Here is a 16,156-nt window from a genome sequence, read left to right as displayed (position 1 = left end):
AGCCTATTTTTTAATAGTACCCTAAACAATTTTAGCCCTAATTTCCCACTATCAGCCACTGTGACTATATTATTGTGCCGGTGTCTGGTGTGTTTCCTTGCAAAAAGATGTGTGTGTGTGTGTGTGTGTGTGTGTGTGTGTGTGTGTGTGTGTGTGTGTGTGTGTGTGTGTGTGTGTGTGTGTGTGTGTGTTACACACAATATATATACGCAACTTGGCCTGTTGTAGCGCCACCATGAGGCTGATTTGAAAACTGTCAAGTGGCATTTCTTCCTCAGGATATCCGTGGATATGCACGGCTTGGGATATCCCTGGATATGCACGGCTTGGGATACACTGCCACGTCTTCCTTCTCAGAATGCATTTCTTTCATGTGGATTCCAAGGGATTCGATTTCCCAAAATTTGCGTAACTGATTTGACAGTGCCTGTTCCTCTCCGACGCTGATGTGCATCACTTTACTTCAATGTCCACAACTTCAGTTATGATATTTAGCGTGTTTTGGAACCAAATACATACATATTCAACGTTTCTTTACCTATAACTGGCAGGTTAAGTGCTCTGGAAATATCCTCTTTAATGAAACTGCGGGTGCTACTGTTACACACTTGGATTGAAATGATGATTTTCCAGTGTGCAGGAATTAAAGGTTTATTATCTGTAAACACACAGACAAAAGGCACACAACACAATAAGCAACACTGCTCACGTTGTTGCAAACTCTGGTCCTAACTTAGTATATTACAAAGATCACAATATCAGTCAATAAGGTGCATTCAGTTGGTATACATGAAATAGCAGTAATACTCTTGTATTTTGTTTAGTATACAGAAACCACAAAATGACTTCTCTTGTTATCCAGAATAATCACAATTATCAAATACATAAAATATCACACTATGTCAATAGCAAAACGTTTTCACCTTGTAAACAAACTAGGCCTACTAAAGTGTCTTCAATATAACTCTCACAGTATTATTTAACTAACTCAAAAACGGAAATATATCAGCTGCATTACATTACTCTGGCTACTATAATCATAATGAAATCATCATACACAACACACATCCTTGATTGATTGATTGATTGAAATATTTATTAACAGTTTGTAGAATTTACAGTACATTTTAAGCACAAACTCAATACAAAGACTGTCAACTGTGAGTGGACGACCCAATTAAGCATTACACTTGTTTACAACAGGGTCCACATTGTTCAATTCATCAAAACATTTAAAGACATACAGACATTTAGAGACATACAAATAGACATTTCTATGTAGCTAAAGTACAGAACAGGAATTCATCATATGGCAAGCAAAAAAAAGGAAAAGATACAATATACAGTGAGGGAAAATTCATTCCAGCTTACATATGAGCTTAACCCAACCCAACACGTCATGTTCAGTATATCAACAGGTAAGCATTTCTAATGACAACTCATGTGCATTCCACACACACATATGCTTCACAGATACTCTTCTCCGTTTATACATTCATTTAACATGTTCACTATCACATTTCTACACTTTATCTCATCGTTTCTCACCTGTAAACACACAGACAGAAGGCACACAATAAGCAACACTGCTCACGTTGTTGCAAACTCTGGTCCTAACTGATCAGGACCCCTGCTGTCCAAGTAGTGCCTTGCACAGAGTGTTTAGCTGCCCAAACGATTGCCCGTCCACAAATGAGCATCACTCATTCATTGTAGTGCAAACCAAGAATGATAAACTGTTCCACAGCTTTAGTAAATGTATAATCATGCAAAATGTCTCAACCACAGTTCACAGTATAATGTAACCAACTAATTAAATGAAATGAAACACAATCATGTATTGGAACAATCAAATGAAATAATATGATGGGGGTATTCCCGTTGCCTGTATTAATCATCACCTATACAAAAAGAAGTGGTGAGAGAACGGCCAATCACGCAAGGAACGCATGACCCCCCTCAAAATGCATATTCTGTAATGGTAATCACAAATCCAAGAACTGTACTGAACTGACTGTTGAACTAAGAAGAGAAACGCTGAGGAAAAAGGGCAGGTGTTTTGTATGTCTGGTAGACAGGCTGCAGGCATGTCGCGCGTAATTGTAGAACGCAGGGCATTCACTTTGAAGAGTGGGGCGCAGACACCACAAAACAGTTTGCAATCAAACAGCCAGTCAATATACAGCGCATGATAGACGCGCCGACCACGGCAACGACAGACAGGCTGACCACAGTGTTGCAGATGCAGTTAGTAGTGTAGCAAGCAACTCTGACAATAGTACAGTAGCCTATTACTGCAGACAGCTACCATTTGGATAGCCCTGGAACATGACTCTCGTATTCATACGAGAGTCATGACGTAACTTCACCCTGGTTTTTGCGAACGCTACATTTACAAATAATTAAAATATATAAACATTCGCATTTCAAATATAAAGCACTCACAAAGTGTCCCACGGGTGTTAGTTAGTAGCAGCGCCAGCGATTAGAATTTCTGCATCCCGCGTTGTTTAATAAAAAGCATTTTTATCCGAGGTGTTATTTTGCCATTGGCTTTCAACTACGCGCCCCTATCGGTCGGGATGAGGGTGGCACTCGGTGTGTTCGATATAGGTAGGCTGACCGCCCTGCCAATACAGACTAATAGGCGAGTGCGCTCCCGGTGTGCAACTGTGGATTTCCCAAACGAACCCCGTTTGAAAAAAGTAGCCGGGGAGCTCGGACAAAAATGCTTTTTATTAAACAACGCGGGACGCAGCAATTCTAATCGCTGGCGCTGCTACTAACTAACACCCGTGGGACACTTTGTGAGTACTTTATATTTGAAATCTGAATGTTTATATATACGGAAATCTTGTAAATGCAGCGAGCGCAAAAAACTGGGCAAAGTTACTGCATGACTGTCATGATAATCATCATGGCAGTCATGTTCCAGGGCTACCATTTGGATAGATGCACCAACGCAAAGCCAAGTAGCAGGTGCCTATTAGATGGGGGTAGCACCCGCAGTCATTAAAGAGGATATTTCCAGAGCACTTAACCTGCCAGTTATAGGTAAAGAAACGTTGAATATGTATGTGTTTGGTTCCAAAACACCCCAGAGAATTACCTGCAGGAAAGTGAAGGCTCGTTTGAGAAATATTAAGAACAATCAAAGCATTGATGTCCATTTATTGGAAACACCCAAGTTGAGCTCTGCTATGATTAAAGCGCCAAACGGAAAGATATAAGGAGGGACTTGGAAGCAAAAGGAATGCCCATAGCAGATGTAGGCTACCCATCATAAATGGTAAATGGTAAATGGTGCATTTATATAGCGCCTTTATCCAAGGCGCTTTACAGAGATTGTGCATTACATTCACCCATTCACACACACATTCATACACCGATGGCAGCGGAAACCATGCAAGGCACCAACTAGCACATCGGGAGCAATTAGGGGTTCAGTGTCTTGCTCAAGGACACTTCGACAGTAACTCTGGGGGAGCCCGGGTTCGAACTGGCAACCTTACGATTACCTGCAGGCACTCTACCCCTGAGCCACCGCCGCCCCATCATAGGGATGGATGCAGTGGAATTAGGAGTCCTAATTGGCGGAGACCATGCAATATTGGAAAATGGTCACAGGAAAAATGGAGAGACTGAATGAAGGACTATAGTTGCACTGGAAAGTGTATTTGGATGGCTGGTGCAAGGAGAAGTCACCACGCTAAATATCATAACTGAAGTTGTGGACATTGAAGTGATCTTGCACATCAGCGTTTGATTGATTGATTGATTGATTGATTGATTGATTGATTGATTGATTGATTGAAATATTTATTAACAGTTTGTAGAATTTACAGTACATTTCAAGCACAAACTCAATACAAAGACTGTGAGTGGACGACCCAATTAAGCATTACACTTGTTTACAACAGGGTCCACATTGTTCAATTGATCAAAACATTTAGAGACATACAAATAGACACTTCTATGTAGTTAAAGAACAGAACAGGAATTCATCATATAGGAAGCAAAAAGGGAAAAGATACATATACAGTGAGGGGAAAGGGGGGGGGGGGGGGAGGCGGTGGGGGGATTCAGATTTTACAGAGGCCAGTTTCGAATTGCAGCCATCCGTAGGTTCCCTTTGAGAGAGGTTTTGAAGGAGTCAAGGGATTCACATGTCTTAATGACTGTTGGTAGGGCGTTCCACATTTTGGTGGCATAGGAGCGAAAAGAATTTAGTCCCTTGTTTGTGCCGATCTGGGTTGTTTTGTTTGTTGCACTCCCTCTGGTGTTGTGGGTGTTGACTTCGTTTACATTAATGAAGTATTTAGACAGGTACATGGGTATCTTAGTGGTGTATCGAATCTTGTGGACCAGACCCATTGCAAGATGCTGTACTCTGTCGTCGACCCTAAGCCATCCCAGCCTGTCAAAGTGGGCAGGACCAGCCTGACCAGTTTGTTTTGGGAGGTCTGGAGCCTTGTTTTAAGGGCCTTTGAGGTGCTGTGTGGTACCAAGAGGTGGATGCGTCGAGAGGAACAGGCACTGTCAGATCAGTTACGCAACTGTTGGGAAATCGAATCCCTTGGAATCCACATGAAAGAAATGGCAGTGTATCCCACGTGCATATCCACGGATATCCCATCCGTGCATATCCACGGCCAAGTTGCGTCTCTCACTCTCACACACACACACACACACACACACACACACACACACACACACACACACACACACACACACACACACACACACACACACAACATGTTTAAATTACTCCTAAACATTTTGCCAAACATCACACACTCTCCTATCCTCCTGGTGGAGACCTGTGCCCAGAAGGGCCCATTTAACCATAATGCGCATGTTTAATCAGTGGCATGTGGCACCGTTTCCATTGAGGTTCAATCAGAAGATAAGGCATATAACATCAGTAATAACATCAGTGCGTTAAAATGTGATCTAAAAGCACGCTAATATGTTTAAATAACTATAATAAAGGATACATTAAATATAATATCGCCTGGTGCGATCATCAACAGCGCTGCCTGTCTGCTTGCAGTAACAGCAGCACAGCCTGCCTGTCACTCAAGAAGGCCGTGGCCACGCCTCCGTCCCCTTTTAAGGGAAAGGGAGGGACGTTACAGCAGAGAAATGAACATTACAGGTCGCTGTGCGTCTTGTTTTGAATTATTAATTCTGTTTCGAACGACACCAACGAAAATCTAGAATCGGGTTATATTTTCGTTTTAAATACCTATTTCTACGTTTTTAATGACAATTTCTAAACAGTATTCAGAAAACGAACCATATTCTATGTTTTAATTTACCATTTATATATTTGACAAACAGTTTTCAGAACACCAAACCGTATTCTGAATACTGTTTGTCAAATACGAAATTAGAATTCAAATGACCGTAAAATACACCGACCCTGCAGATAGGCCCAGACAAACAAACATCATTAGTGTACAGTGTGAGTGAGGTTATTTGAGCACATGAGCGCAAGCTTCTGTGCGACTGCCTGCGCGGCTGCGCGCAGTCAAGGAGAATATTGAAGGAGAGGTCAGATGTGCAGTTTGTGCACAAGAAGATATCCGATCAGAAAGAATGTGGTCTTATATTTTCCTCGAGCGATTGACAAAGGTTGCAATTATAATTTAGTAGTATTTAATATGTATTATGAAATTGAATTAATCATGTATAGTTGATCAGTTTGCCAGTGCCTCTAGAACCTTGTACCTCCTGGAATCTTCTGTGTGACTTCTCCTTTTTCAACGTACTCCTTTCACTGCATCCTAATCTCGCGTGGACAGAACCAGATGCTTATTGGAGATAATGGGATAATGGGAATAGAAACGTAACCCCATGGTAACGCGAGACTGAGCTGCCAGCCTACAACAGATTGTACACAATCATCATGGCGACCCAGGATGGTGGGTATATTGAGAAAATAGTTTTATTTCCTTCTTAACTATCGTAACACTGCGCGACAGACATTTCTCATTAAATAACAATGACAAGAATGGACACGGCGATATATTTTGTCCAATGATTTCGTGTAGGGTTTAATGCCAGTTATAATTCTACACTCTGAACACATTCTCTCACCGTACGTGCTGCTATCACACGGCAACCAAAGATCGGCATCGTTAGCAACATATAGCTAGGTTAGCAGAAAATTAAAAATTAAAACAACAAAACAACCGTTGCTTTTTGTTGTCATGACGTCCCGTAACGTATAAATCCAGTCAGTCGCATGTTTGTTGCGATGTGGCAGTTTCTATAGCCATTCTGAAATGGTGTTAAGGAACCTCATTGTTGTAAGTAATGCTCCATATGTAGCCGTTATGTTGACAGTGTACTTGCTAACTGTAAGATAGCTTTGTACGTCCAATCATGTCACGTATGGATCCTTACATACATTTTATATTGTGTACATTCACACCCTAAATAATCTTAAACTAACAGTGTGTTGTGTGACTATAATATGTCACCGTATACTTGCGCTTTCGAGTTGCATCATGATGTCAGCGGTTTCTTTGTAATGTCTTGCGTCATTTACAGAAGAAGCCATATCCAATATTACTTTTTAATTGATTCATGGGTACTTTATTAACAGTTTGCAAATTGTACAGTGGTATCGATTATACAATGGTCCTGGAATGATAACACAAAAAGCCCTGAGGGCTTATTTACATTGTGGTCCTGTGTATTCAATTCACAGAGACATTTAAATATATAATAATATCATAATATTTAATTATGTTAACTAACCTTAACTAACATACTTATGTTACTTGGATTTGGTCTTGAACAGACCTTGCTCAAGGGAAAGTAAGCTATGTTACATCTTGGCAAGTAACTGTTGTTGGTGGACTAGATTCACTTGAGTGGACTGCTATAGATAAATATAGCTCATGCTGCCTATTGACAACCATATCACCTGCTTGTAGCATTAATCAAATCCAATAAGTTCCAACTATTGCACATTTTGCACTCATCACCTTTTGGGTAGATCAGTTAAATTATCCCACAATCTTGTTCGGTGGCAGTGGCATGATTAACTCATCTGTTCGGCAGTGATTATAAGTGTAGTGTGTGACACAAAAGACCATTCAAGAATATTAATTTATTTGCTAGGCGCTAGCTAGATGAAGCTGTCATCTGATCTAAACTATCCAGTCCAGACCAAGACTGGAGGAAATTCATTCTAAATTGGGTCTGTCTGGTACACAAATAGCAAGGACATATTTAAAAATTGTATGAAGTGAGTGGTAGGTCAGACCAAGGGACACAGCCACACACATAAATGGTAAATGGTGCATTTATATAGCGCCTTTACCCAAGGCGCTTTACAGAGATTGTGCATTACATTCACCCATTCACACACACATTCATACACCGATGGCAGCGGAAACCATGCAAGGCACCAACTAGCACATCGGGAGCAATTAGGGGTTCAGTGTCTTGCTCAAGGACACTTCGACAGTAACTCTGGGGGAGCCCGGGTTCGAACTGGCAACCTTACAGTTGCCATCCAGGCACTCTACCCCTGAGCCACCGCCGCCCCATAGCTTTTTTAATATATATATATATATATATATATATATATATATATATATTTTTTTTTTTTTTTTTTTTTTTTTTTTTTATTCTGCAATTATGTTCAACAAATGCTGTATCTTAACTGATGTTTTATATCTTAACTGAATCCCAATTTATATATGTTCCAAAATGTAGAGTCTGGGATATGGCTTTAACTTAAAATAGTGCACAGAGGCCTGAGAGGGGTCCCATGACTAGACCTGAGACTTATAATACTGTCTGTGTCCTCCTAATGCTATATGTTAGGAGTCTCAGTCTAAACTATGAGTTGACAGGAAACGGAACCCATTACAATGTCCACATTCTGTTTGACAGTCTCTCTGTCCTGTCAAATTGTTATTGTTTAAAGCTGCTATAAGCAATAATATGTCGTCAATTTAATGTAGAAGAAGCTTCGTCATTGGTCGATTTCCCTGTCTACTTCCTGATTGGTTAGTCATTTCGACCAGGTTTCTTTTCTTTTTCGACCAATGACAAAGCTTCTAGGAACATCTTTGAATGCGGATTGTGGCCCCTAGATGTGTCAGAGACTAAATTATTTTTGGGAGCCTTTTACTCATTGCTGGCTGTCTGAATACCAAAAAATAAATAAAAAATAAAGTCATTAAAGTTGCTTATAGCAGCTTTAAGTCTTTCATGAGTTTGTTTTGGGACCATGCTGTTTATTTACCTTTTGTATTATTCTTTTAACTTAAAAGGGCCTATTCGTACCGGCCTTCATGCCTTCGTACCTCAACTAAATTGCCATGATAACCTTCAGGTTAGATTATCATTATTGCCTGTGAAATGCAGTTGAGTGGTTTTACATAACACAAGGAATACCATACAATTAGTAACACAATATAAATGTTGTGTGCTCTGTGTAGTATTGTAGGTAAGAGTCACAGGCAGGCGACATAATGGCAGTGTATCACATTCTATCTGCAGCAATAGGGTGTGTTTGGCACTTGGCAGTTATAATGCTAAACGTTTCTACGCTGTTTCAGGAAGCGAAGAAGTTATAATGGAGGCTGAGGCCAAGCCAAACGAAGATGAACCACTACATGAAAATGCTGACCAAGTGGACCCTGAAACTGTATCACAAACAGATGGGGAAAACACCACAACTCAGGACTCTAGTATTAGCAATGGAGATGACACAGATGAAAACCAGGAGATGGTGGATCTGAAGATCATTTGGAACAAGATTAAATATGATCTCAAAATTCCCATCGATAACACAGGAGCCCAACTGAAAGAGAAGATCCATTCACTCACTGGTATGAGCAGCTTAATACAATGTTCAAATTTAAACAGGATACAAACTGTTAGAAGAAGTATCTAGCCAGCAGACAAGTACCCAATGCCACCTGTTTTTCTCTCACTATTGTTAGGTCTTCCACCATCAATGCAGAAAGTGATGTACAAAGGATTACTTCACGAAGAGAAGACGCTACGTGAAATTAAAATTACCAATGGTGCAAAAATAATGGTGGTAGGGTCTACAATAAATGATGTATTAGCTGTGAATACACCCAAAGAAGTCATGAAGCAGGAAGAGAAAGCTGAAGAAAACAAAAAAGAGCCTTTATGCAGACAAAAGGTAAGGTTTTGTGGAAAAAACAGTTATTAGATTTTTGGAGTCATTTTTGAGTTATGTTGTTGAACTTGAAATTTTTATTTCAGCAACACAGGAAGGTTTTGGACAAAGGTAAACCAGAAGACATAATGCAAGCAGTTAAAGGAACAAAGGTGAGAACAACTTTTCTCCATAATTGTATGTTTTTAAGTATTATAATGTTGTCATTGTAACACATCTGATACGTACTTGTATACGTATCTGATAAGTATATTTACAGTCTGTCAAATCTAATATAGTAGTAGATGCTATGAATAACCCTTTTGTCTGTCCTCTAATGACTAGCAAGTGCTCTCTCATTTTGTTAAACAGGAACGCTTACCATCAGTGCCTTTATCCGGAATGTTTAACAAATCCGGTGGGAAAGTTAGACTCACATTCAAACTGGAACAAGATCAGTTGTGGATTGGAACTAAGGGTGAGATGATGGTCAGCCTCATTTTTCTTAACCTTTTTTGCAGAGAAAAGATACTGACGTAAACGTCTTTGTCATCATTCCGTTTTCTTCTCTGCAGAGAGAACAGAGAAGGTGCCGATGGCCTCCATAAAAAACGTAGTGACTGAACCCATTGAAGACCACGATGGCTATCACATGATGGTAAAGTTTCGTACTGTTTACTATATGTGAATGATACTTTGAGAAATACAAGTTAACAACACCCAAGTAAGAATATTTGTTTTAAATGGCTGAATCATTCATAAATAAGGGCAGGCATTTTTGAGCTATGTCATGATCTCGCTTGAACCCAGATTTTAAATGCAATCGGTCTCATCCAGTAAGAAATTCAGCAACAACTTGTTAAACAAAATATGTGGAAAATAAGTCAAAGGGACAATATAACAGCAAAGTGGAAAAGCGCTGTGAAGAATCATATTCATACATAAGGTTTTGCCCAAAAGGCTTCTTTGGGTATAGGGTGTTTATCAAACAATGTATGTCTGATAATCAATAATTTGACCACCAAATTGAATTATGTCCGATATTGAGTCTACTATAAGAAGTGTATACTTCTGTCGTGATTTGATGATACAGTATATTGAGTCATTCTGGGGAGATATATACAAGCCTTGTTTTGCTATTGCTTCATGACTCTGCTAAAGTATGCCAAGAACGCGGGGCCTCATTTTTCTCTCCATGACCCACCTGTGCCAAGACAAGGGACCTCGTCTCGCAATTCCCCCCCCCAACCCCTTTTTATTTTGCCTTTACTCACATGTTAGACAGCCTACATACGGATCTGACGCGCACGCATACTTTTTGTCCTTCTTCTGCTCAAAATGAGACAATCTGGGGTCTTTAGGATCTTATAAAACCTGAAAGCAAGCTAAGCTAGTGCTGATGCTACCGCCGGCCAGTGCATTCCTTATAACAACAGCTGTATGGGGGCTCTTCTTCTCCTTTGGCATATCATAGCACTGGCCTCAAAATCCCGTCTAGTGAAACGGGATGTATTGTGTTAACCAATTTAGACCTGGAACACCTATACGCTATTATACCTTTCAAGCCGGGAACACCTGAGTGTAGTTGTTGCTATATATACAATAGGTCAGGATTTAGAGGGCCTTTTTTTGTCTAAATAATAATACTGGGCTTTGTGTATAGCCATGAAATTAGTACTGGGGCCCTATAAATGTTATTGGTATTCAAATTCAGTGCACAAGAAATGTTACTATTCAAAGGTCTTGTTTTATCTTGCTTAAATTGTTTCTTAGTCCCTGGTCTCTGCTACAGTGTGAAGTGTTCAAATCATTGTCTCTGCTACAGTGTGAAGTTTTCAAAATCTTGTCATAACTGTTAATCATCTGGTGCACTTTTTGAAGCAAAAGAGCCGAGCATTCAATCCCTGCTCAGTTCATTGTTCTTTACAATGTACAATCGGTTACAGCTGAGCTAAACGGCTAAATGGCTGTGTTATTTGGATAGATGGTCAGCCACTGGTCTTACATAAAATACTGTAACTCAATTATTATTTTTTTCCTGTCCTTGGGGGAGAAGGGGGAGCTGCCATATAATCGGCAGTGTCTGTTACTGACTGACTCCCCATTGTTAAAACACCAAATCACCACAATCACTCCCTCATGCGGTGATTACAGCCAGCAGTGTACCAGGCCAGTATCCCATTTCCTTGCTTCTCTGACAAACTCAACACGGCAATGTGTGTAGTGCAGCCAGTCACTGATACGCAGGCATTTCATATATCTTTTACTGGGTGAGTTCTTATCAATTCAAATCATGTAATTACCCATCAAGCAACTGGAAAGAAAGTTATATAATAGACAAAACAGAGGTTGGACTCTGCAGTCAGCAGGTCTTCTATGGAAGCATGTAGCAAAAATAGCCGACATCCAAGCTTGCAGATGGGCTATTTTCAGTTATTTAAGATTGAAGCATTTGAAGTGGTCAAACTAGCAATATGTTAAGAAACATCTTCCATGACATCTTAATAGTCCCAGTATATTTAATTTAAAGAAAAGGTTAAAGCCTCAATTTGTGATTTATTCACCTGATATTTTCAGTCGTGAGATTTTATTTTGTCTTTAATCCATGTATTCTATATATGAAATAATCGCTTGACTTCCAGTTTACCATTCAAGCACCAGAGCAGTATGAAAAGAATAGCTGGCAGCAGGCGGAAGTCCTTCTGGTACTTTTTATTAAAGGCACGGGCAAACACGGACATGTTTCGGCATCAAACCTCAGTGTGGGTTAGGGTTAACTTAAGTCAACAGAACTGATAAGATCGCAAATAAGAGGGAATTCGGCCGGCTACAGTATATCCTGAGTACGGTTGAACTAGGCTTGCCTGGTCTTTTAAATGTAATCTAAATTAGCATATGATTGAATGAATTTATGACTATTTGATATGCTTTCCTGTTTTTCTTTCTTTTCATTTCTATTTTTTCGTAGGCTTTTCAGTTGGGTCCAACAGAAGCTTCCCAGTATTGGGTCTACTGGGTTCCTACACAGTTTGTCGATGCAATCAAAGACACAGTCCTTGGAAAATGGCAGTATTTCTAATGTGCCTCTATTTTTGACAATGAAGAACTGGGATTGAGAAGAGGAGCCAATGACAAATGAAACTGGAGAAATAAAGGAGGCTTAAAGGAACTTCTTGCTTATTAGAGAAGCAAACTGAAGGATGCCTGTGGACTAATCAATATTCTTTTGGGTTTTTAAGTGCACTATGTGGCCACATCGTATTTCTCAACCCAGTTTATCATTCAAGGTTTTCAGCAAATGCAAGAGAAAACAATGAAACAATTGTACAGAAATTGCTAACATGTTTCCTCAGTTATTCTTAAAGAAATAAAACTTATTTAAGAAAATTATGCAGTAGGACATTCTTTGTTTGTCCTGTTTGTCTCATTAATGACCCCCACCCATCCAACTCCCAAATAGTGTGTGTATAATGTATATATTCCATTCCATGTTTGGTCCACACCAATATTAATTAAATAATTTTGATTATTAATTCATTTCTGCCTTGAAGGTTGGTTTAACTCTGAATGGTGTATTGATTTTGGAACACATGTTCTACTGCAATACGTCTATTTTATCAGAAGAGGGCAGCATATGCTTTTGGTTCAACTTCTTACCATCAGGTGTGACTAATGGGGAATATTGGTGTATATGTACATAAAGACTGGTAAGAGTACTGCATTGAAGGCTTTATAAATGTATATTTAATGGTGTTACCTGTCACCTGGAGTGTTAAAAAGTAGGCTACTTATTATTCTGGAAAGCTCTACCTTTTGTATTTTGGTATATATTTTAGCTCTGACGATCTATATTCCATAATGTATTAATACACTGTTTTTCCTTTCAGAAAAAGTTGTCTAATTAGATTTTATAATATACAAGATAGTTTACTGATGGATCAAACCAAATGCATGCCCGATTTGGCAAAGGGGTCCAGAAATGTATCCAGCATGGAGATGCGACCACATCTGATCTTCAGGTAAAGGTGATTACATGAACATGTAGTGTATGTCATTGTCTACTTCAGTGAACGTGTTGTGAAGATTCTTTCTGTTCTATGGACCCTAGAGGACACAAAAAAACGGTTTACATTTTGTATTTCCGCCCTAACAATATTTTATCACCATGGCAATACATGGCAATGTATAGCAATATTTTGTGTCTGTCTGTATTTATGTCGACATAATTTCTCCAAATCTGCCAGGCTGATTTACACCAAATTCCAGGAGTCCATGAGTGTACTGTATGATGTGCTCTAGAAGACCCCATAAAACTTTCGCAGTGATCGGCCTATAGGTGGCGCTATAGCAACCAAATCAAAAAGCACATTCAAGACTATTCACAAACTACTTGTCCAAGGGCCAACACCAAGTTCAGCAAGTGCATGGAGTACAAGGTAAATCTTCCTGATTGAAATTCTTTGAAGCAGGAAGATTTACCTTTTCCTCGGATGTGACCAGTGGTATCTATCACTCTCACAACCACTAAGCAGTAAGTTTGCAAAGATCAACAGCTTTTTGTGCAAGGTAGTGGACGAGGTTGGGCTAGGTTTCCTTGGTTCCGAGGAAAGCCTTGAAGTCTTTGACTGGTGTGTTATCCTACTATTTTATACCCAATGTCTTGTGCTCTTCCTGCTGTACGGAGATGTCCTGTTCTGTCCTTCATGGAGTTTGTCACTTTATAGTTGTGAAATATATCTGTGTAGCCTTTCGCCTTTATGTCAACATGAAACTTTCTGCAAGATCTCGGCAACATTTTATTTCACCTTTCCTAACAACTATCTCCTGCACGACAGCCATGCCGTCAATCAAGATACTGATCAACACGTCTGCATATGGGCTACTCTGCATTTCTATTGGATTCTTCCTTAGATGCTATCTCTGAAACTACTCCTTCCAATTCATGGATGAGGGCAGACTTGGTAGTCGGCAACAGAGAACCATCAGATTTCATTAAGTTTGCATTGTGATCCATGTCTTCCAAGAATGTTCTGCAGATCCAGTTCTCTTGAGGACTTGGCAACGAGAAGCAAGCGAACAAACAAGCAATTGGTTGCTTTCAAGCTGACTATTTCAGATGATGCCTGCTTGAATTTTTTTCAGGTCAGATACTGTTATGTTATTTTGTCCCCTCGGACCCTCTCATTCACAAAGGTTTCAAGTGCTCTGCACCCTCGTAACTCAATGTCCAAGACATGGCTCTGCACTGTTGTTGGCATTATTTGTTTGGAAACAAAGTTCAAGTTGACTAACTTCATTTCAGCTTCATCATCGTTTTCTGGATGACAGAAGGGGTTTGCACTGCTCAACACATCCTTCAGTTGTTTCACAGTTTTCTCCTGTCGTGCATTTCTATTTTCTAGTTGTGTTGGTGATGCTTCTTTGGGTCAGCTAAGTAGGCGCTCAGTTTCACCAGTCTTGCCAGTACTGGCCTACTGGGGTACTCGGACAGTATTTCAGCAGACCCAGAGAATCAGTGGTTAAGCCAGAAATGGCACCTTCTCCTTTATGAATCTTGTTCACATGTCCGTGAGCGTGATCAGGTCCAATGGATGTGAAAGGAACAGGGTTGTTACTGACGACAAAATCAACACACTTGAGATCTTGACATAATGAGGGATGGCTATGTTCCAGGTGATGTATGTGTGCGATGTGGTCGGCTATGTTCTGGGCGTAGTCGTGTCAATTGTAGGCAAAAATCACACCCGTGTGAACTGTGAACCGAGTGGTGCAACTCCTCTCTCTCTCTCTCTCTCTCTCTCTCTCTCTCTCATTCTCATATTACCAGGCAACAGTGCAGCACTAATACTATCTCTCTCTCTCTGTTTCTGGCAAACAGCGCCCCTACTGGTTCTCAGTCATACTCGTGCTCATTAATACATAGGTGAACACATGAACACATAGGTGAACATGGACATTGCTGGTTGTAGGAGTGGTTAATTGCACCACTCAAAGTAAATACACATCTGCTCCAATGAGGCTAGGTGCAAGAGCCAGTTCCGATCACGAGTAGTTTGTATGAACTGGAGGAGATTGTTGACCTGTCTCATGTTGAAGCTTTAAGTTATTGTTTATATTATAAATAAATATTACTTTGTGCACTTTTAAAAGCAGTGTATTCCTCCTTTATGTTATGGCCTAAGAGCCAGGTCATAACATATTTGCCTAGCAACGAAGAGTGACTATTACCTCATTCTCACCTAGAGTTTTTCAAATTACTTAGCTAGTACTTAAATGTGCTGAGAAATAACATAGCAATTACAGAATCATCAGAATCATTCTGGTAATGTTGGAAGATCATGCATTTGCTTCTTAAATGGGTTACTGGCGCTATCTATAGGTATAAATTTGGTGTAAATCGGCCTGGCAGATTTGGAGAAATTATGTTGACAGAAATACAGACGGACACAAAATATGACTACACATATCCATGTATTGCCATGGTGATACAATATTGTTAGGGCGGAAATAAAAAATGTAAACCGTTTTTTTTTGTGTCCTCTAGGGTCCATAGAACAGAAAAACGTGGTTTACAAGAATCTTCACGAAACGTTCACTGAACTTGATTCTGCTACATTCTACAAATGACTTCTAAATCATGATTTTTTTCTGAAAAACCTATGTTTTTGTGTCTGTGCTTCTCAAACATTTTCATGTCAAAGACCCCAAAAATATTTGTCCGCCGACCCCCATCTGGAAATATGTTGTTTCAGGTACCGTTTTGGACATACTGCATAGCAGTTTGGTCCATTTATGACATGCATGGGCAACTGGCGGCCCGCGGGCCACATGCAGCCCCCACCTTCAATTAATCTGAAATTGTTGATTTTGAGATCATAGTAAAATGAGGTCTCTAGAAGAAAGTCAGTTCAACATATAGAGCCTAAGCATTCTCTCTGTAGTTTCCCTGCATGAAGTGGACCGTCAACATTCATGTCTGTTCAATTTTGATCTCAAGGA

The 16,156-nt window shown here is 39.9% G+C and overlaps 1 protein-coding gene across 2 annotated transcripts; it reads left to right on the top strand.

Moving 5' to 3' along the window:
• The first annotated feature begins 5,791 nt into the window (after nucleotides 1-5,791).
• On the top strand, nucleotides 5,792-12,547 carry ubfd1 (ubiquitin family domain containing 1). Of its 2 annotated transcripts, none has more exons than XM_083779221.1 (7): nucleotides 5,792-5,927; nucleotides 8,586-8,858; nucleotides 8,973-9,181; nucleotides 9,265-9,330; nucleotides 9,530-9,635; nucleotides 9,733-9,815; nucleotides 12,126-12,547. In XM_083779221.1, exons 1-7 carry the CDS (start codon nucleotides 5,912-5,914, stop codon nucleotides 12,234-12,236), a joined length of 864 nt encoding a protein of 287 aa, XP_083635347.1. In that variant the 5' UTR covers nucleotides 5,792-5,911; the 3' UTR covers nucleotides 12,237-12,547. The 2 variants fall into 2 exon arrangements, with proteins under 2 accessions (XP_083635347.1, XP_083635346.1); XM_083779220.1 differs by lacking the exon at nucleotides 12,126-12,547 and adding an exon at nucleotides 11,214-12,119.
• Nucleotides 12,548-16,156: the final 3,609 nt, after the last annotated feature.

The sequence above is a fragment of the Protomyctophum parallelum genome (assembly GCF_964188405.1).
Source record: "Protomyctophum parallelum genome assembly, chromosome: 13".
NCBI lineage: Eukaryota > Metazoa > Chordata > Actinopteri > Myctophiformes > Myctophidae > Protomyctophum > Protomyctophum parallelum.
This window is presented reverse-complemented; position numbering and strand designations above follow the sequence as displayed.